General features: G+C 42.8%; 1 protein-coding gene across 4 annotated transcripts in view; it reads left to right on the top strand.

The window, feature by feature from the left end:
- The window catches only part of ZFAT (zinc finger and AT-hook domain containing), a 257,157-nt gene that overhangs the window by 102,556 nt on the left and 137,810 nt on the right, over positions 1-16,791 (top strand). For all 4 annotated transcript variants that reach the window (XM_021675915.2, XM_021675914.2, XM_021675917.2 and 1 more), the window contains 2 exons: positions 37-269; positions 12,826-12,913. In XM_021675915.2, coding sequence (XP_021531590.2) covers positions 37-269; positions 12,826-12,913 — 321 coding nt within the window. The remainder of the gene's footprint in view (positions 1-36; positions 270-12,825; positions 12,914-16,791) is intronic.

Raw genomic sequence — 16,791 nt, 5'->3', positions numbered from 1 at the left:
AAACTTCCTTGTTCTCATGTGAAAATATTTTTTTAGGCAAACTTTTTTGGTACCAAGTGCATTTTGATATGCATGTCCGCACCCACACCCGGGAACATCTGTATTATTGCTCCCAGTGTCATTATTCTTCCATCACCAAAAACTGCCTTAAACGCCACGTAATTCAGAAACACAGCAACATCTTGCTGAAGTGTCCCACTGACGGCTGTGACTACTCGACTCCAGATAAATATAAGCTACAGGCACATCTTAAAGTTCACACAGCACTGGTAAGTAGCAAGCCCAAGCGACAGCCCCGTCTCCCCTGAGTGCTCATTGCTTTCTTGAGTTTATGCATATATGTAGGTGTCTCTGCTGCAGGCCAGACCTGAAAACACAGAGAGGTCCTTCTCTTTACACAGCTGTGCAGGTAACAGAGGTGTCCCAGGTTCCTTTTACAGCAACAGTCTCTAATATGTTGAAAAAAGAGATTAGATGGAACAAATTGTTTTCTGTGCAAATTTTTTAGCATCAGATAAAGTCTCCAGAAGAAATATCTATAGAGGAGAAGTGAAGCCAGGATTTCTTAAATGGCATTTTAAAGAATAATTAATAGCAAAAATAACAGTAATAGCTACTACTGAATGTGGTTGAGAGATTGAATTAGATAATGCTTGTACAGTGATGAGAACAGTATTTGCTTTAGAGTAAGAGGGTAGTAGGTGTTGATGACCACTATTGTCATAGTTTTTTGTGATTTATTTTAGTCTCTGGGAAAGAATGTCTTTGAAGCACTTTTCTTTTTAAACAGTGATATGTTAATTCAAGATGCTGTTCATAGTCAGGAAGGTAAATTTGTTTAGCTCTTTGGTGGGGGATCTTGTAACACAATGAATGAGTGTTTATTTTTGCAAATTCTAATCTAACTCAGAAGGCTGACATCTGAGAGTGATTTGAGGCTTCTTAAAGTTATAAAGGAAGCACATCTGGCCCCAGGTGTGGTTCTGTGTTAATTGCATGTCTTTTTATGCTGCAGACAGCAAAAAATGAAGCTTCAGAAGCTTGATGTGCTACCACAGTTTTCTGGCATAAAAATCATAGCAGTTTATTACGAAGGGTAACACCACAGCAGTTTGTCACTAAGGATAAAGTCAGGGTGTTTGGGTGTAGTGAGTAGTTCACAGCATGGGCTTTCAGGTTGGATATCTGGATTCAAACACTGTCTCCAGCACTCTCACAGGCCCTTGGCGAACTCACTTGTCTTTCCTGAGACCTATATGAAATAGCCTTCTGTATAAGGTATCTATTTTAAAAAACCTATTTTATATACATCCACACACATATGCATATACACACAGAGATGTGTATATACGTGTGTTTATACAGATATGCATACACACACATACACAATTATGTATATACATATGTTTATGTAAGTACACACCTACACATATATGCGTGCACACATATATATATTGTGTGTGCATATAATTATAGTTGTGTATGCATATAGATCTGTGGTTACTGGGAGCTTTAGTGCAGTGCTCTAAGGAACTTGGCACAGTGCTTGTCAGGTAGTTGACTGGGTACTGGCTTGGCACTTCTCAGTACACATTCTCTCTCCTTTCTTTTCTTTCTCTGAGTGTCACGTAAAGACATGGTTTGTAATTCCTCACGGAACTGCTATTAGAATACTGCTTCCAGTAATCTGTTACGGCAGGGAAAAGTGAGGTGGCAGAATTCACTGAAGTGATTTTGCTAGAAACTCATATGAAGTCAGGAGGGTGTGAAACCAGTATGAGAACACATTCTTGGGAGAAGCCTTGGACTATGGCAATTAAGACCAGGAAGTGGACTGCTGGGTTTTAACGCTGGCTCCCCCATTTGCCATGTGTTTAGCCTTGCGATAAGTCACGTGACCTATTTGTCTCAGTTTACCCATCCTCGGGTGAGGATGAAGTGCGAGAATAGATGTAAATGTCTCAGAACAGTGCCCGGCATGGAGCAAGCACTGTGTGCCATTGACTGTTTTCATTATCGATTCTACTTCTTCTTTTGATACTTGCTGCTCTGGATTTAGAGAGTTTGAAACATAGGCTGGAAGAATAACAAGAAAAGGAAGTTGTAGGTGAGCCTTTCCACCTGGGACCGTATGTATTCTTCCACGCCCAAATCTTGCCTGCCTGTCATGAAGGACCCATGGTTCAGCCCAGCGATTTCTTCCCCCAGCTGCTGATACTCGGTGTCCTGGCCACATCCATGGGCCTCAGGATCAGTGGAGGAGTGTCAGGAATGTGCGCTGAGATCTTTGGCCTCAGTCTCATTTGCTTTCATTCTTCTTAATAAAACAGCATTTAGAGAGGTTTCTCTTTTCAGCTTTCTGTGGTTATGAATCTTCCTTCTGAGAGGCTTATCTCTTCAATGTGAAAACTTAGGATGGCATTTGGGGAAATACATGTTGGGGGAAAGGGAAGGAACAGCTGCTGTCTCTATCCTGTGGGCCAGCTCCTTGTGCAGTCTTAATTCTCATATTACTTCTAGTAGTTGGAGTATTTCCTCCACTGGGCAGAGTAGGGGCCTGGCATTACAGAGTCATTTGGTAACTTGCTCATGGTCGTGCCATTGGTAAGGGACAGAGACAGAATTCAAGCCGCACTCTGACCACTGCCTGGGCTCCCCACTTTGTTGTAGTTGGTCATTAACATCAACCACTTGGTTCTTGGTAGGTCTCTTGTACATGTGTCCATCATCTGAAGGAAGATCTGGTCGAGGTGGATGTTGTGCCATGAGAGCAGGGACTGTGTTGATTCTTTCTGTGCTGTTAAGTGGCAATTGTGCTTTATGCTACAATAATAATATTTCTATGCAACTAACTGCAAGAGAAGAGCAGCGTGCTGAATATGGGGGTGTGACTCAGTTGACCTTATAAAAAAGATATGCAAGCCTGCTTCTCATTAGCTCTCACATTTTCTTAGAAGTTGTAAGTTTAATTTCAGTCTTTTCCCTTACTGATATTTGCAGTTCTTCCAACTGAGATGCTTTTAAAGGTGAATGTGCTGCCGCTACTTCCAAAGCCAGCCAGCGCTGGCTGGAGGCTGCCTCCTCTGCGGGTCAGACATTGGGATTTCCAGAACGACTTGGTCCCTGCCTTCAGGTTGCTCTTGGTTTTGGGTCGGGGGAGGTTAAACAATAAACAGTAATGGCAAAATGGCAACATGAGAGGGACAGTGACGTCAACACAACAATGTACTTCCCCCAAAAATATTTGCCTGGAAAGGGCCTGGGAGGAAGGTCCTGAGGGCTGCCTGGAAGAAGGTGTTCTGAGGTTATGAGTAGATTTCGGCCAGGAAGGAGAGTGAGGAAGAAATTTCCAGCAGAGTCAACAGCACAAACCAAGGGAAAGGTTTTTATATTTACTCCAGGATATTGAATTACTAAATATTTTCCATGAAGCAAGTAGACCATATTGCCAACATAGTAAGATAGCATGATTTATGAAAACAGGTTCTAGGATTTTGAGTTTAGACAACATTTGCCTTTTGAGGCTGTAGATTATTTTTGTAATGAAGCCAAGGGTACCAACAAAATGTTGACACAGTAAAAGAGGTCTGCTTTCCCTGAATGAAGACTTTTTTGATCTGATAATAAAGTTGCTATCGCAAAGTGTTTTAAATAGAATTCCGTGTTTTCAAGGACAGTTAAGGTGGATTCTTTTTTTTTTTTGTAACAGCTTTATCGAGATATAATTTTACATACCATACAATTTGCTCATTAAAATGTGAAATCCACTGTGGTTTTTTTGTTTTTTTATTTTGTATATTCACGGAGTTGTGCAACTATCACTACAGCTAATTTTTTCTTTTTTTTTGCTTGCTGCTGTTTACTTTTTTTTTAATTGCATTTTAGGTTTTGAGGTATATGTGAAGAACGTGCAAGATTGTTGCATGGGTACACACATGGCAGTGTGATTTGCTGCCTTCCTCCCCATCACCTATATTGGGCATTTCTCCTCATGCTATCTCTCCCCAACTCCCCACCCTCTGCTGTCCCTCCCCTGTTTCCCCCCGACAGACCCCAGTGCGTGATGTTCCCCTCCCTGTGTCCGTGTGTTCTCATTGTTCAACACCCACCTATGAGTGAGAACATGCAGTGTTTGATTTTCTGTTCTTGTGTCAGTTCGCTGAGAATGATGGTTTCCAGTTTCATCCATGTCCCTACAAAGGACATGAACTCATCGTTTTTGATGGCTGCATAATATTCCATGATGTACATGTGCCACATTTTCCCTGTCCAGTCTATCATCGATGGGCATTTGGGTTGGTTCCAGGTCTTTGCTATTGTGAACAGTGCTGCAATGAACATTCGTGTGCATGTGTCCTTATAGTAGAATGATTTATAATCCTTTGGATATATGCCCAGTAATGGGATTGCTGGGTTAAATGGAATTTCTATTTCTAGGTCCTTGAGGAATTGCCACACTGTCTTCCACAATGGTTGAACTAATTTACACAACCACCAACAGTGTAAAAGTGTTCCTATTTCTCCACATCCTTTCCAGCATCTGTTGTCTCCAGATTTTTTAATGATCGCCATTCTAACTGGTGTGAGGTGGTATCTCAATGTAGTTTTGATTTGCATTTCTCTAATGACAAGTGATGATGAGCATTTTTTTCATATGTTTGTTGGCCTCATGTATGTCTTCTTTTGTAAAGTATCTGTTCATATCCTTCGCCCACTTTTGAATGGGCTTGTTTGTTTTTTTCTTGTAAATCTGTTTTAGTTCTTTGTAGATTCTGATTATCAGCCCTTTGTCAGATGGGTAGACTGCAAAAATTTTTTCCCATTCTGTTGGTTGCCAATTCACTCTAATGACTGTTTCTTTTGCTGTGCAAAAGCTGTGGAGTTTGATTAGGTCCCATTGTCTATTTTGGCTTTTGTTGCCAATGCTTTTGGTGTTTTGGTCATGAAGTCCTTGCCTACGCCTATGTCCTGAATGGTTTTGCCTAGGTTTTCTTCTAGGGCTTTTATGGTGTTAGGTCTTATGTTTAAGTCTTTAATCCATCTGTAGTTAATTTTAGTGTAAGGTGTCAGGAAGGGGTCCAGTTTCTGCTTTCTGTACATGGCTAGCCAGTTTTCCCAACACCATTTATTAAACAGGGTATCCTTTCCCCATTGCTTGTTTTTATCAGGTTTGTCAAAGATCGGATGGTTGTAGATGTGTTGTGTTGCCTCTGAGGCCTCTGTTCTGTTCCATTGGTCTATATCTCTGTTTTGATAGCAGTACCATTGCTGTTTTGATTACTGTAGCCTTGTAGTATGGTTTGAAGTCAGGTAGCATGATGCCTCCCGCTTTGTTCTTTTTGCTTAGAATTGCACTACAGCTAATTTTAGAGCTTTTTTATCATCCCATAAAGGAACCTTGTACCCATCAGCTGCCTTGTTCCCCTCCCTCAGCCCTAGGCAGCCACTAATCTCCTTTCTATATCTGTGGATTTGCCTGTCCTGGACATATCATCTGAGAGAAATCATAAAATATGTATATTTAATATAGTCTTTTGTGACTCATTGCTGTCACTTAATTCATCCATGGTTTCCTTTTTATAGCTGAATAATGTTTCGTTGTGTGGATACACTGCATTTCATCAGTTATCCATTCCAAAAAATGGAAAGTACCATTTTTTAATGGTAATTTCACCAAGACAGTATCTCCCAACTACAGAGCATTTTAAATCCACAGGATTCAGTCTAATTCTTGGTGAAATCACGTAAGTAAAGCATGGAGGTTAACTCTAGGAGGTTAAGTATTAACCTTTCCTTAAAGGGGTTTTCAATAATTATGAAGCATCTAAGAAAAATGATCCATGTTTTAGTTGCCACCCACCAGTATTTAGCTGTGTCATCATCACTGTTTTTGACACTTGTGCCATTATTGCTGCCATAAAATGGATAGAACTGGGAATCTGGAGTTACAGGACAGTGCTCTGGCTTTAGGTCTGTGGCCTGTGCAGACTGCATGGTCTTTATTTCCCTTTCCCTGAAAGTGGAGTGAAAAATACTTCCCTGCTTTCTCTGGGTGGTGGCAATACAGTGAGACAGCATGACTGTGCTGTGTGATACAAAAGTGCCTTATGGATGTCCATGTGCTTCATCTTAGGACTGTGGTCATGGAGGGTCTAGCTGGGTTGGGAGAATGGTACTGCTCTGGTGAGGAAATGCACGGGACCTGGGCGAGGCCTTGTGCCAGCGTTGGGCTTGGTTTCCCGAGCCAGTGTTGTAATTCTGGCTGCCTGGCCTTCTGCATTTGTTTTAGCATTTACTGCTTTCAGTACAGAGTCCCATGAAGAGCAAAAATGAAGGAGATTTAAAGTAGCCATCTCCCCACTGCCCCTCAGATGGGCCCATATCCAAGTCCTTTCCAGTTTCCTTAGGAGTTTAGGATAATCTGGCTAAGTACCTGTTTCTGTGACTCTTAACAACCATTTATTAGCCAAGGATACACCCAATGATTGGGAAGAATGTGTCCATTTCACGAACTTTCTTCCCACTACCTCCGTCTTCCCTTTAGTAACTAGATGATGTCAACTTACAGTCAAAGGTGTCTTGGTATTAAGGAAATATGGGGATCTAGTCAAGAGAGTTAGTCGGTGACATTTCTGGAGCAAATCCACTTTTTACAGCACTGTGCAACTTTATAAAGGGGGCCCTTGAGTGAACATGATTTTAGTAGATTGAGAGGAGGTTTTCGGTTCTGGTGTACCCGAGTTCAGGTCCCATATCTGTCTCTGTGATTTGGGGCAGATCCTTAGCCTCCCTGAGCCTCCGTTTTCTCATCTGTAAAAATGGAGATCAAAAGTACTTTTCTCTGCCTCTTTGGGTTGTGAGGACTGCATTAGAAAATACGTACAGTACAGGACACCCAGGTCAGCATCCTCTTTCTCTTGCAAAAAAAAAAAAAAAAAATCAGAGGGCTGTGAAATCAGTTTAGTGACTCACAACTAGGATATCTTATAAATGAAATAGAATGGGTAAAATCAAATAGAACTTGTCAGCATTATTCACCTCCACCAAGGGTCAGTGCTCTTTTCAGAGGCCTTTGTTTCAGTGTTTACATGTTTATCTGTCAGTGTGTGTGCGTGAATGTGCTGGGTGGTGCTGTCAGATTGGTGACTCCCTGTGAGTCTCCTTAAATATGTACTTAGTGGCCTAAATCACATCATTCATGACCTCCTCAGTTAGAGTCACATGGGGGTAATTGTGATGAATGAGATTCCTGGGCTCCTCCCTCCACTACAATTTGCGGTGGGATCTGAGAATCTATTATTTAATGAAGGTCCTTATGACACAAAAGTGTGAGGTAGCAGGAAGTGGAGCATCTGGTGGATGTTTATGATATGCCAGTGTATTCCTTTTGTTTCTGGCCCGTGTTGCTTCACAGAAGACCTCAAAGATTCCTGATGCTGTGCGTCTTGTAGCAGTTACAGCCTGAGCTCAGGAGTTGCTGCACTTGATGTTGCATTCTGGCTCTGGGACTTAGAAGTGGTGTGGCTCCATAACCTAACGCATCCTCTGGAAATGAAGACAGTAGCACCCACCTCCATGGGAATTTAGTGAGACCACTAAATTTTGTAAGGACACAGCATAGTCCCAGGTATATAGGGAGAGGCCTGTCTAGAGTAATTCGTCCTTCTAATTCTCCTTTTTAGTAGGAGGAGAAGGAGGAGGAGGAGAAAGAGGAATAGTAATAGTGATTGGCGATGGTGTACTATTGAGTTTGATGGTCTCTCAGCAAATGGTTAGAATACTTAATATTTGTCATTGAGAAGCACATAGTCTCTTTTTGGCTATTAAGGTCCATATATTGAAAAGAAATCTTACACATACTTTCTGGAGATAAGCTAAAATATATTGCCAACAAAGCACTGAGGAAGAGGTAGAGGAAGAGGAAGAGGTAGAGGAAGCTGCTTTCAATCTCTTTCTAGAAATGGGTACATCCAGTCAGTATGTGTACTTTTTTTTTTTTTTTTTTGAGACAGTCTCTGACTTCAGCCTAGGCTGAAGTGCAGTGGCACGATCTTGGCTCACTGCAACTTCCACCTCCTGGGTTCAAGCAATTCTTCTGCCTCAGCCTCTGGAAGTAGCTGGGACTACAGGTGTATGCCACCATGCCGGGCTAATTTTTGTATTTTTAGTAGAGATGGAGTTTCACCATATTGGCCAGGATGATCTTGAACTCCTGACCTTGTAATCCGTCCAACTCAGCCTCCCAAAGTGCTGGGATTATAGGCTTGAGCCACCGCACCCAGCCCAGTATGTGTACTTTTAAAGTAGAGGAAATGTTATTCAATTAAAGTGATTGCATGTAATGTTTTCCCTTTCCAAGAACTGTAGGAAAATGGTCTTTTCTTATTTGATTATAGAACAAATTTGTTTCTGTGTTTCTCCATTTGGGTGTTTTATCCACTGTCCAGGAGACCTCAGGCTACCAGATCATGTTGTATATAGAATAGCTTCATTTTAGTAAGAACTGAGATTCTAAATTGAAAGGGCATCACGTGGCAAAACAGAACTATTTCCAGGGGAAGGAAAATCCTTGAGTCGAAATCCTAAATCGAGCACATTTGTGGCTCTCTTCTAACTTGTTCAAATGAGTTGCAATTTCACCATGACTTTTCCTTCTGTAAACCTGAACTTTCTGCAGACATCCTCACTGATGGTTGGGCTCCGCATGTTGACACATCTCTTTCTTGATGAGCATTCGAGCCTCTAAGAGTCTCACACCTCTTCCTCAGTGCGGTGCCTGGCACATATCAGGGGCCCTGTAGCAGTTGACGAATGAATGAGTCCATGGAGGAAAGCACATGCCATAACCGTGGGCTTTATTCCTGAGAAATGGTTGAGTAGAAACTCCCACCTTTATTTTTTAAAGCACCTGCCGCTAAGGCATAGACCAGATGAGCTTTGCCTGGAGCAGAGAGCTGGGCTCTGAGCTTAAGGCTTGGGGCTGACCCTGCACCCCAGGCCATGCTGCGGCTTCGTGCAGTGTCTCCCTTCTTTCAAAGGGTCCTGATTGCTTTGAAGGCCATTTCTGTCAGAGCAAACAGACTCCAAAAGCTGAGCTTTCCTACTGTCATTAAGGCATGGGTCTCTCACACTCTTCGTCTCTGCTGGGAGCTCTTTTAACCACCACTCTTTTTAAGTTTGTTGTGTCAGTCTGAGTTTTCATCTCTGGTATGGAACTGAGGTTTTGAAAAAGAAGCAAATGAGTCCTAAGAGTTCCCCACACACCCCCACCCAGTACCCTTTACCACCATCTGTGTCCTTCTGACAGTCTTCAAAGGCATCAAAAAATAAGGGGCCCTGATAAGCTCTGAGATAAATTGCTTTCTGACTATCAGAGATTAAAAGAAAAAAAATCAAATAGCAGAGGCTCAGGGGAGATCACCGTAAACTCCTTCAAAGCCCTTCTGAATGCCTCCATCAGCTCTGATGATGCAGGCACTGAGAGGCAGCGAGGGTGGTGGAGGTCTCCTCCAGGATGCCTGCCGGGCCCGGGGCATCTTGCCTGAGGCCAAGGGCAGAGAAGAGCAGTGACAAGAGTACTCTGAGGAGCACTGAGCCTGTGGTGTAGCCTGCGTGGGGATCTGTGGCATTGCCTGGCCAGAAAATTCAGGACAGTTTCTTAAGAGGTGCCTGGACCCCTTGGACATGTGCACTTGGCTGGCGTTGCTTGGTATTCAGATGTTTGGTGGGAAATGCACCCAAACCATTTGGTGGTTCAGAGGGACTTTTGTTTTCTTTTGGTTTGGGTTTTTAGTGTAAAGTACACTTTTTCTAAGTGTGTGCTGGGGAACACCAGATGCAGGAGAACACCGGCCTCAGGAGATGCGCCACAGCAACAATACCCAGTCCACAAGGAGGGAGAGGGTGCTCATTCAGATCCTGCTCTCAGAGGTTCCCAGGGAGTATTCGCCCACGAGAAGGGTGCTGTCTCAGGCTGAGTTGCTGATAGCAACACAGAAACCACAGCAGCAACGTCTTTCAGATTTATTGAGCTCTCCCTATATGACAGGTTCCATTCTAAACACTGTGTTTTTCATCTCCTTTATACTCTTTGAGACTCTATGAAGGAGGCATTGTTTTTATTGCCATTTTACAGACGATCAAACGGAGGCACTGCGAGGTTAAATCACTTGCTCAAAGTTCCACAGCTGATAAGTGGCAAAACCAAGGTTTGAACCCAGGGGCTCTGAGCCCTGAACCTATTCTGCTAGTTGAGGTCTCGCAGGAGCAAGAGCTCTGGAGTCCAGCACTGTTCTCGGTGTAGTGTGAAGCTTGTGCGAGTTTCTAAAGGCCTCATGGTATATGTATTTAAAGCACTTTGCATCCAGTGAGTTCTTCAGAAGTGGAGCTCTTGTGCTTTTCGTTGTTTAGAGTAGGAGTAGACGTCCTGGCGGGAGCGCAGTGAGGAGCGCAGTCATCACACAAGACAGGGAACACACTTCGTGCCTCATGGAGCTCACAGTAGAGGTGCCACAAATAGAGGGAATTAGTTCTTCTGTAAACCCAAGTGAGCATGGATTGTATTAACCTCCCCCAAAACACAGCCCCAAACCTTTCCTTCCAATGGTAGTTCCTGCATATTTTGTTTGCACTTTTTTTTTTTTTTTCTTTTTTTGAGATGGAGTTTTGCTCTTGTTTCCCAGGCTGGAGTGCAATGGTGCAATCTCAGCTCACCACAACCTCCACCTCCTGGGTTCGAGCGATTCTCCTATCTCAGCTTCCTGAGTAGCTGGGATTACAAGCATGCACCACCACGCCCGGCAAATTGTTTTGTATTTTTAGTAGAGACGGGGTTTCTCCATGTTGGTCAGCTGGTTTCAAACTCCTGACCTCAGGTGATCTGCTCACCTCGGCCTCCCAAAATGCTGGGATTACAGGCATGAGCCACCGTGCCTGGCCTGTTTTTGCTTTTTCTTCAGCTATCTGCCCAGAGACCTTCCTACCAGGGTTTGGCTCTTAGTAAGCTGTGGGTTTGGCAAGCTTGGCAGTCAAAGTGCCACACACTGGTGATATAAACAGCAGATATTTACTGTCACACCGTCCTGGAGAACAGAAGGCAGAGGTGTTGGCAGGGCCGCTTCCTCCTGAGGCTGTTGGGGAGGATGTGGTCCGTGCCTCTCTCTGAGCTTCAGGTGATTTGCTCTCCGTCTTTGGCATTCCTTGGCTGGTAGACGCATTGCTCTGGTCTCTGCTTTCATTTGTACATGGCGTTCTCCCTGCATGCAGCTCTGTGTTCGAATTTCCCCTTTTTATAAGGACACCAGTCACATTGGATGACGGCCCACACCAGTGACCTCATTTTAACTGGCTTACCTCTGTAAAGACCCTGTCTCCAAATCAGGTCACATTCTGAAGTATTGGAGGTTAGGACTCCAAAATGTGATTTTTGGGGAATACAATTCAACCAGTGACATCCACGCTGGGGGGAAAGAGTGATGTGAAGTTGTTCTCAAGTGAGCGCTGAGAGAAAAGGGCAGTAAGCAAAAGCTGTAGCTTGGTAATTCACAAAACCCTCTTCCTAATTGAGAATGTTACACGATGGTGACCATGCTGTGAAGCTGCAGCGGTCCAGGATGAACAACCTCCTGCAGCCTCAGTGGGACATGGGTCTTGGAGTGGCAGGAGGCATCCTGGGTGGGCATCCGGACACTCTGCTTCCAACACTGTGCCTCCTCTCAGACTTTGGGCTTATATCCTGGGCCTCGTTTTCTTAATCTGTAACATGTGCATGAACAGTGCCTATCTTTTGTGAGTGGTTGTGAGTCTCAATAAAATCATTTGCCCATGTAATCCCTGTGTTGAGTGCTGGCAGATGTAATATGCTCTTGGATTGTAGAGTAGCACTGGTCTGTGTGGTAGACCTACAGACTTGACGTTGAGTGCTGCCCACCTCCACAGAACTCTCCCCTCTAAGCCTCATCCCTTCCTTCTGAAATAGAGCTGATGCCATTCCTTCATTCCCCCATTCCCCTACTTTTGAGCTCCCCAGGCTGTGCAGGGCCAGGTAGAGGCTGTATGTATATGCTTGGAAGGGTGCACTGTGTCTGGCTTTGATGAAGCTGATAATAATGATGGTGCTGATGATAATGCTAGTGTTGACGATGGTGATGGTGGTAGTGGTGGTGATGGTGGTGGTGGTGGTGATGGTGGTGGTGGTGGTGCTGGCGATGACTGTTGATAGTGCTGGTAAGGGTGGTGATGATGGTGGTAATGGCGGTGGTGATGACTATTGATAATGCTGGTGGCAGTGATGGTGGTATTGATGATGGTGATAATGGTGGTGGTGGTGGTGATGACTGTTGATAATGCTGGTGGTGGTGATGGTGGTATTGATGATGGTGATGGTGGTGGTGATAACTGTTGATAATGCTGGTGGTGGTGTGGTGGTATTGATGGTGATGGTGGTGGTGGTGATGACTGTTGCTAGTGCTGGTGGTGGTGTGGTGGTATTGATGTTGGTGATGGCGGTGATGACTATTGATAGTGCTGGTGGTGGTGTGGTGGTATTGATGATGGTGATGGTGGTGGTGGTGATGACTGTTGATAGTGCTGGTGGGGGTGTGGTGGTATTGATGCTGGTGATAATGGTGGTGGTGATGACTGTTAATAGTGCTGGTGGTGGTGTGTTGGTATTGATGATGGTGATGGTGGTGGTGGTGATGACTGTTGTTAGCACGAGTGGTGGTGGTTGTTGGTGGTGGTGATAATGGTGATGGTGGTGGTTATTTTTTACAGAGCCCAGATTTAAATTAGAGAGTCAATTGATTATGTTCTCTTTCTATTTAGGACAAAAGGAGTTATTCTTGCCCTGTTTGTGAAAAGTCTTTTTCAGAAGATCGATTGATAAAGTCACATATCAAGACCAACCATCCTGGTAAGGTTGTACATTTTAGAGTGGAAGATTAATGTTAAAAAAGATTATGTTTATTTAAAACAATTTTTTTTTTAATTGCATTTTAGGTTTTGGGGTACATGTGAAAAACATGCAAGATTGTTGCATAGGTGCATACATGGCAGTGTGATTTGCTGCCTTCCTCCCCTTCACCTATATGTGGCATTTCTCCCCATGCTATCTCTCCCCAACTCCCCACCCCCCGCTGTCCCCCCACTTCCCCCCAACAGACCCTAGTGTATAGTGCTCCCCTCCCTGTGTCCATGTGTTCCCATTGTTCAATACCCGTCTGTGAGTGAGAACATGCGATGTTTGATTTTGTGTTCTCATGTCAGTTTGCTGAGAATGATGGTTTCCAGGTTCATCCATGTCCCTACAAAGAACGTGAACTCATCATTTTTGATGGCTGCATAATATTCCATGGTGTATATTTGCCACATTTTTCCTCTCCATTCTATCATCGATGGGCATTTGGGTTGGTTCCAGGTCTTTGCTATTGTAAACTGTGCTGCAATGAACATTTGTGTGCATGTGTCCTTATAGTAGAACGATTTATAATCCTTTGGATATATACCCAGTAATGGGATTGCTGAGTCAAATGGAATTTCTATTCCTAGGTCCTTGAGGAATCGCCACACTGTCTTCCACAATGGTTGAACTAATTTACACTCCCACCAACAGTGTAAAAGTGTTCCTATTTCTCCATATCCTCTCCAGCATCTGTTGTCTCCAGATTTTTTAATGATCGCCATTCTAACTGGCGTGAGATGGTATCTCAATGTAATTTTGATTTGCATTTCTCTGATGACCAGTGATGATGAGCATTTTTTCATATGCTTCTTGGCCTCATGTATGTCTTCTTTTGTAAAGTATCTGTTCATATCCTTTGCCCACTTTTGAATGGGCTTGTTTTTTTCTTGTAAATCTGTTTTAGGTCGTTGTAAATTCTGGATATCAGCCCTTTGTCAGATGGGTAAGCTGCAAAAATTTTTTCCCATTCTGTTGGTTGCCGATTCACTCTATTGGCTGTTTCTTTTGCCGTGCAGAAGCTGTGGAGTTTGATTCGGTCCCATTTGTCTATTTTGGGTTTTGTTGCCAATGCTTTTGGTGTTTTGGTCATGAAGTCCTTGCCTATGCCTATGTCCTGAATGGTTTTGCCTAGGTTTCCTTCTAGGGTTTTTATGGTGTTAGGTCTTATGTTTAAGTCTTTAATCCATCTGTAGTTAATTTTAGTGTAAGGTGTCAGGAAGGGGTCCAGATTCTGCTTTCTGCATATGGCTAGCCAGTTTTCTTAACACCACTTATTAAACAGGGAATCCTTTCCCCATTGCTTGTTTTTATCAGGTTTGTCAAAGATCGGATGGTTGTAGATGTGTTGTGTTGCCTCCGATGCCTCCGTTCTGTTCCATTGGTCTATATCTCTGTTTTGGTACCAGTACCATGCTGTTTTCATTACTGTAGCCTTGTAGTATAGTTTGATGTCCGGTAGTGTGATGCCTCCCGCTTTGTTCTTTTTGCTTAGAATTGACTTGGCTAGGCGGGCTCTCTCTTGGTTCCATATAAAGTTTAAGGTGGTTTTTTCCAGTTCTGTGAAGAAGGTCATTGGTAGCTTGATGGGGATAGTGTTGAATCTGTAAATTACTTTGGGCAATATGGCCATTTTCACGATATTGATTCTTCCTAACCATGAACATGGAATGTTTCTCCATCTGTTTGTGTCCTCTCTTATTTCGTTGAGCAGTGGTTTGTAGTTCTCCTTGAAGAGGTCCTTTATGTTCCTTGTTAGTTGTATTCCTAGGTATTTTATTCTCTTTGTAGCAATTGTGAATGGCAGTTCGTTCTTGATTTGGCTCTCTTTAAGTCTGTTATTGGTGTGTAGGAATGCTTGTGATTTTTGCACATTGATTTTGTATCCTGAGACTTTGCTGAAGTTGCTTATCAGTTTCAGGAGATTTTGGGCTGAGATGATGGGGTCTTCTAAATATACAGTCATGTCGTATGTAAACAGAGACAATTTGACTTCCTCCTTTCCTAATTGAATACCCTTTATTTCTTTTTCTTTTCTGATTGCTCTGGCTAGAACTTCCAGTACTATATTGAATAGGAGTGGTGAGAGAGGGCATCCTTGTCTAGTGCCAGATTTCAAAGGGAATGCTTCCAGTTTTTGCCCATTCAGTATGATATTGGCTGTTGGTTTGTCGTAAATAGCTTTTATTGTTTTGAGATATGTTCCGTCGATACCTAGTTTATTGAGGATTTTTAGCATAAAGGGCTGTTGAATTTTGTCGAAGGCCTTCTCTGCATCAATTGAGATAATCATGTGGTTTTTGTCTTTGGTTCTGTTTATGTGGTGAATTACATTTATAGACTTGCGTATATTGAACCAGCCTTGCATCCCCGGGATGAATCCTACTTGATCATGGTGGATAAGCTTTTTGATGTGCTGTTGCAATCGGCTTGCCAGTATTTTATTGAAGATTTTTGCATCTATGTTCATCATGGATATTGGCCTGTAGTTTTCTTTTCTTGTTGAGTCTCTTCCGGGTTTTGGTATCAGGATGATGTTGGGCTCATAAAATGATTTGGGAAGGATTCCCTCTTTTTGGATTATTTGGAATAGTTTCAGAGGGAATGGTATCAGTTCCTCTTTGTATGTCTGGTAGAATTCGGCTGTGAACCCATCTGGACCTGGGCTTTTTTTGGGTGGTAGGCTCTTAATTGCTGCCTCGACTTCAGACCTTGTTATTGGTCTATTCAGGGTTTCGACTTCTTCCTGGTTTAGGCTTGGGAGGAGGCAAGTGTCCAGGAATTTATTCATTTCTTCCAGGTTTTCTAGTTTATGTGCATAGAGTTGTTTGTAATAATCTCTGATGATGGTTTGAATTTCTGTGGCATCTGTGGTGATATCCCCTTTATCATTTTTTATTGCATCTATTTGGTTATTCTCTCTTTTCTTTTTTTATTAATCTGGCTAGTGGTCTGTCTATTTTGTTGATCTTTTCAAAAAACCAGCTCCTGGATTTACTGATTTTTTGAAGGATTTTTCATGTCTCTATCTCCTTCAATTCTGCTTTGATCTTAGTTATTTCTTGTCTTCTGCTAGGTTTTGAGTTTTTTTGATCTTGCTCCTCTAGCTCTTTCAATTTTCACGATAGGGTGTCAATTTTAGATCTCTCCTTTCTTCTCATGTGGGCACTTATTGCTATATATTTTCCTCTAGAGACTGCTTTAAATGTGTCCCAGAGATTCTGGTATGTGGTGTCTTCGTTCTCGTTGGTTTCGAAGAACATCTTTATTTCTGCCTTCATTTCATTGTTTATCCAGTCAGCATTCAAGAGAAAGTTGTTCAGTTTCCATGAAGCTGTGCGGTTCTGGGTTGGTTTCTGAATTCTGAGTTCTAACTTGATTGCACTGTGGTCGGAGAGACTGTTTGTTATGGTTTCCATTCTTTTGCATTTGCTGAGGAGTGATTTACTTCCAATTATGTGGTCAATTTTAGAGTAGGTGTGATGTGGTGCTGAGAAGAATGTATATTCTGTGGATTTGGGGTGGAGAGTTCTGTAAATGTCTATTAGGTTTGCTTTTTCCAGGTCTGAGTTCAAGTCCTGGATATCCTTGTTAATTTTCTGTCTCGTTGATCTGTCTAATATTGACAATTGGTGTGTTGAAATCTCCCACTATTATTGTGTGGGAGTCTAAGTCTCTTTGTAAGTCATTAAGAACTTGCCTTATGTATCTGGGTGCTCCTGTATTAGGTGCGTATATATCTAGGATCGTTAGCTCTTCTTGTTGCATTGATCCTTTTACCATTATGTAATTTCCTTCTTTGTCTCTTTTGATCTTTGTTGCTTTAAAGTCTA

This window comes from Aotus nancymaae, unplaced genomic scaffold (assembly GCF_030222135.1).
Source record: "Aotus nancymaae isolate 86718 unplaced genomic scaffold, 86718_ANA_hifiasm-v0.15.2.pri h1tg000036l, whole genome shotgun sequence".
Lineage (NCBI taxonomy): Eukaryota > Metazoa > Chordata > Mammalia > Primates > Aotidae > Aotus > Aotus nancymaae.
This window is presented reverse-complemented; position numbering and strand designations above follow the sequence as displayed.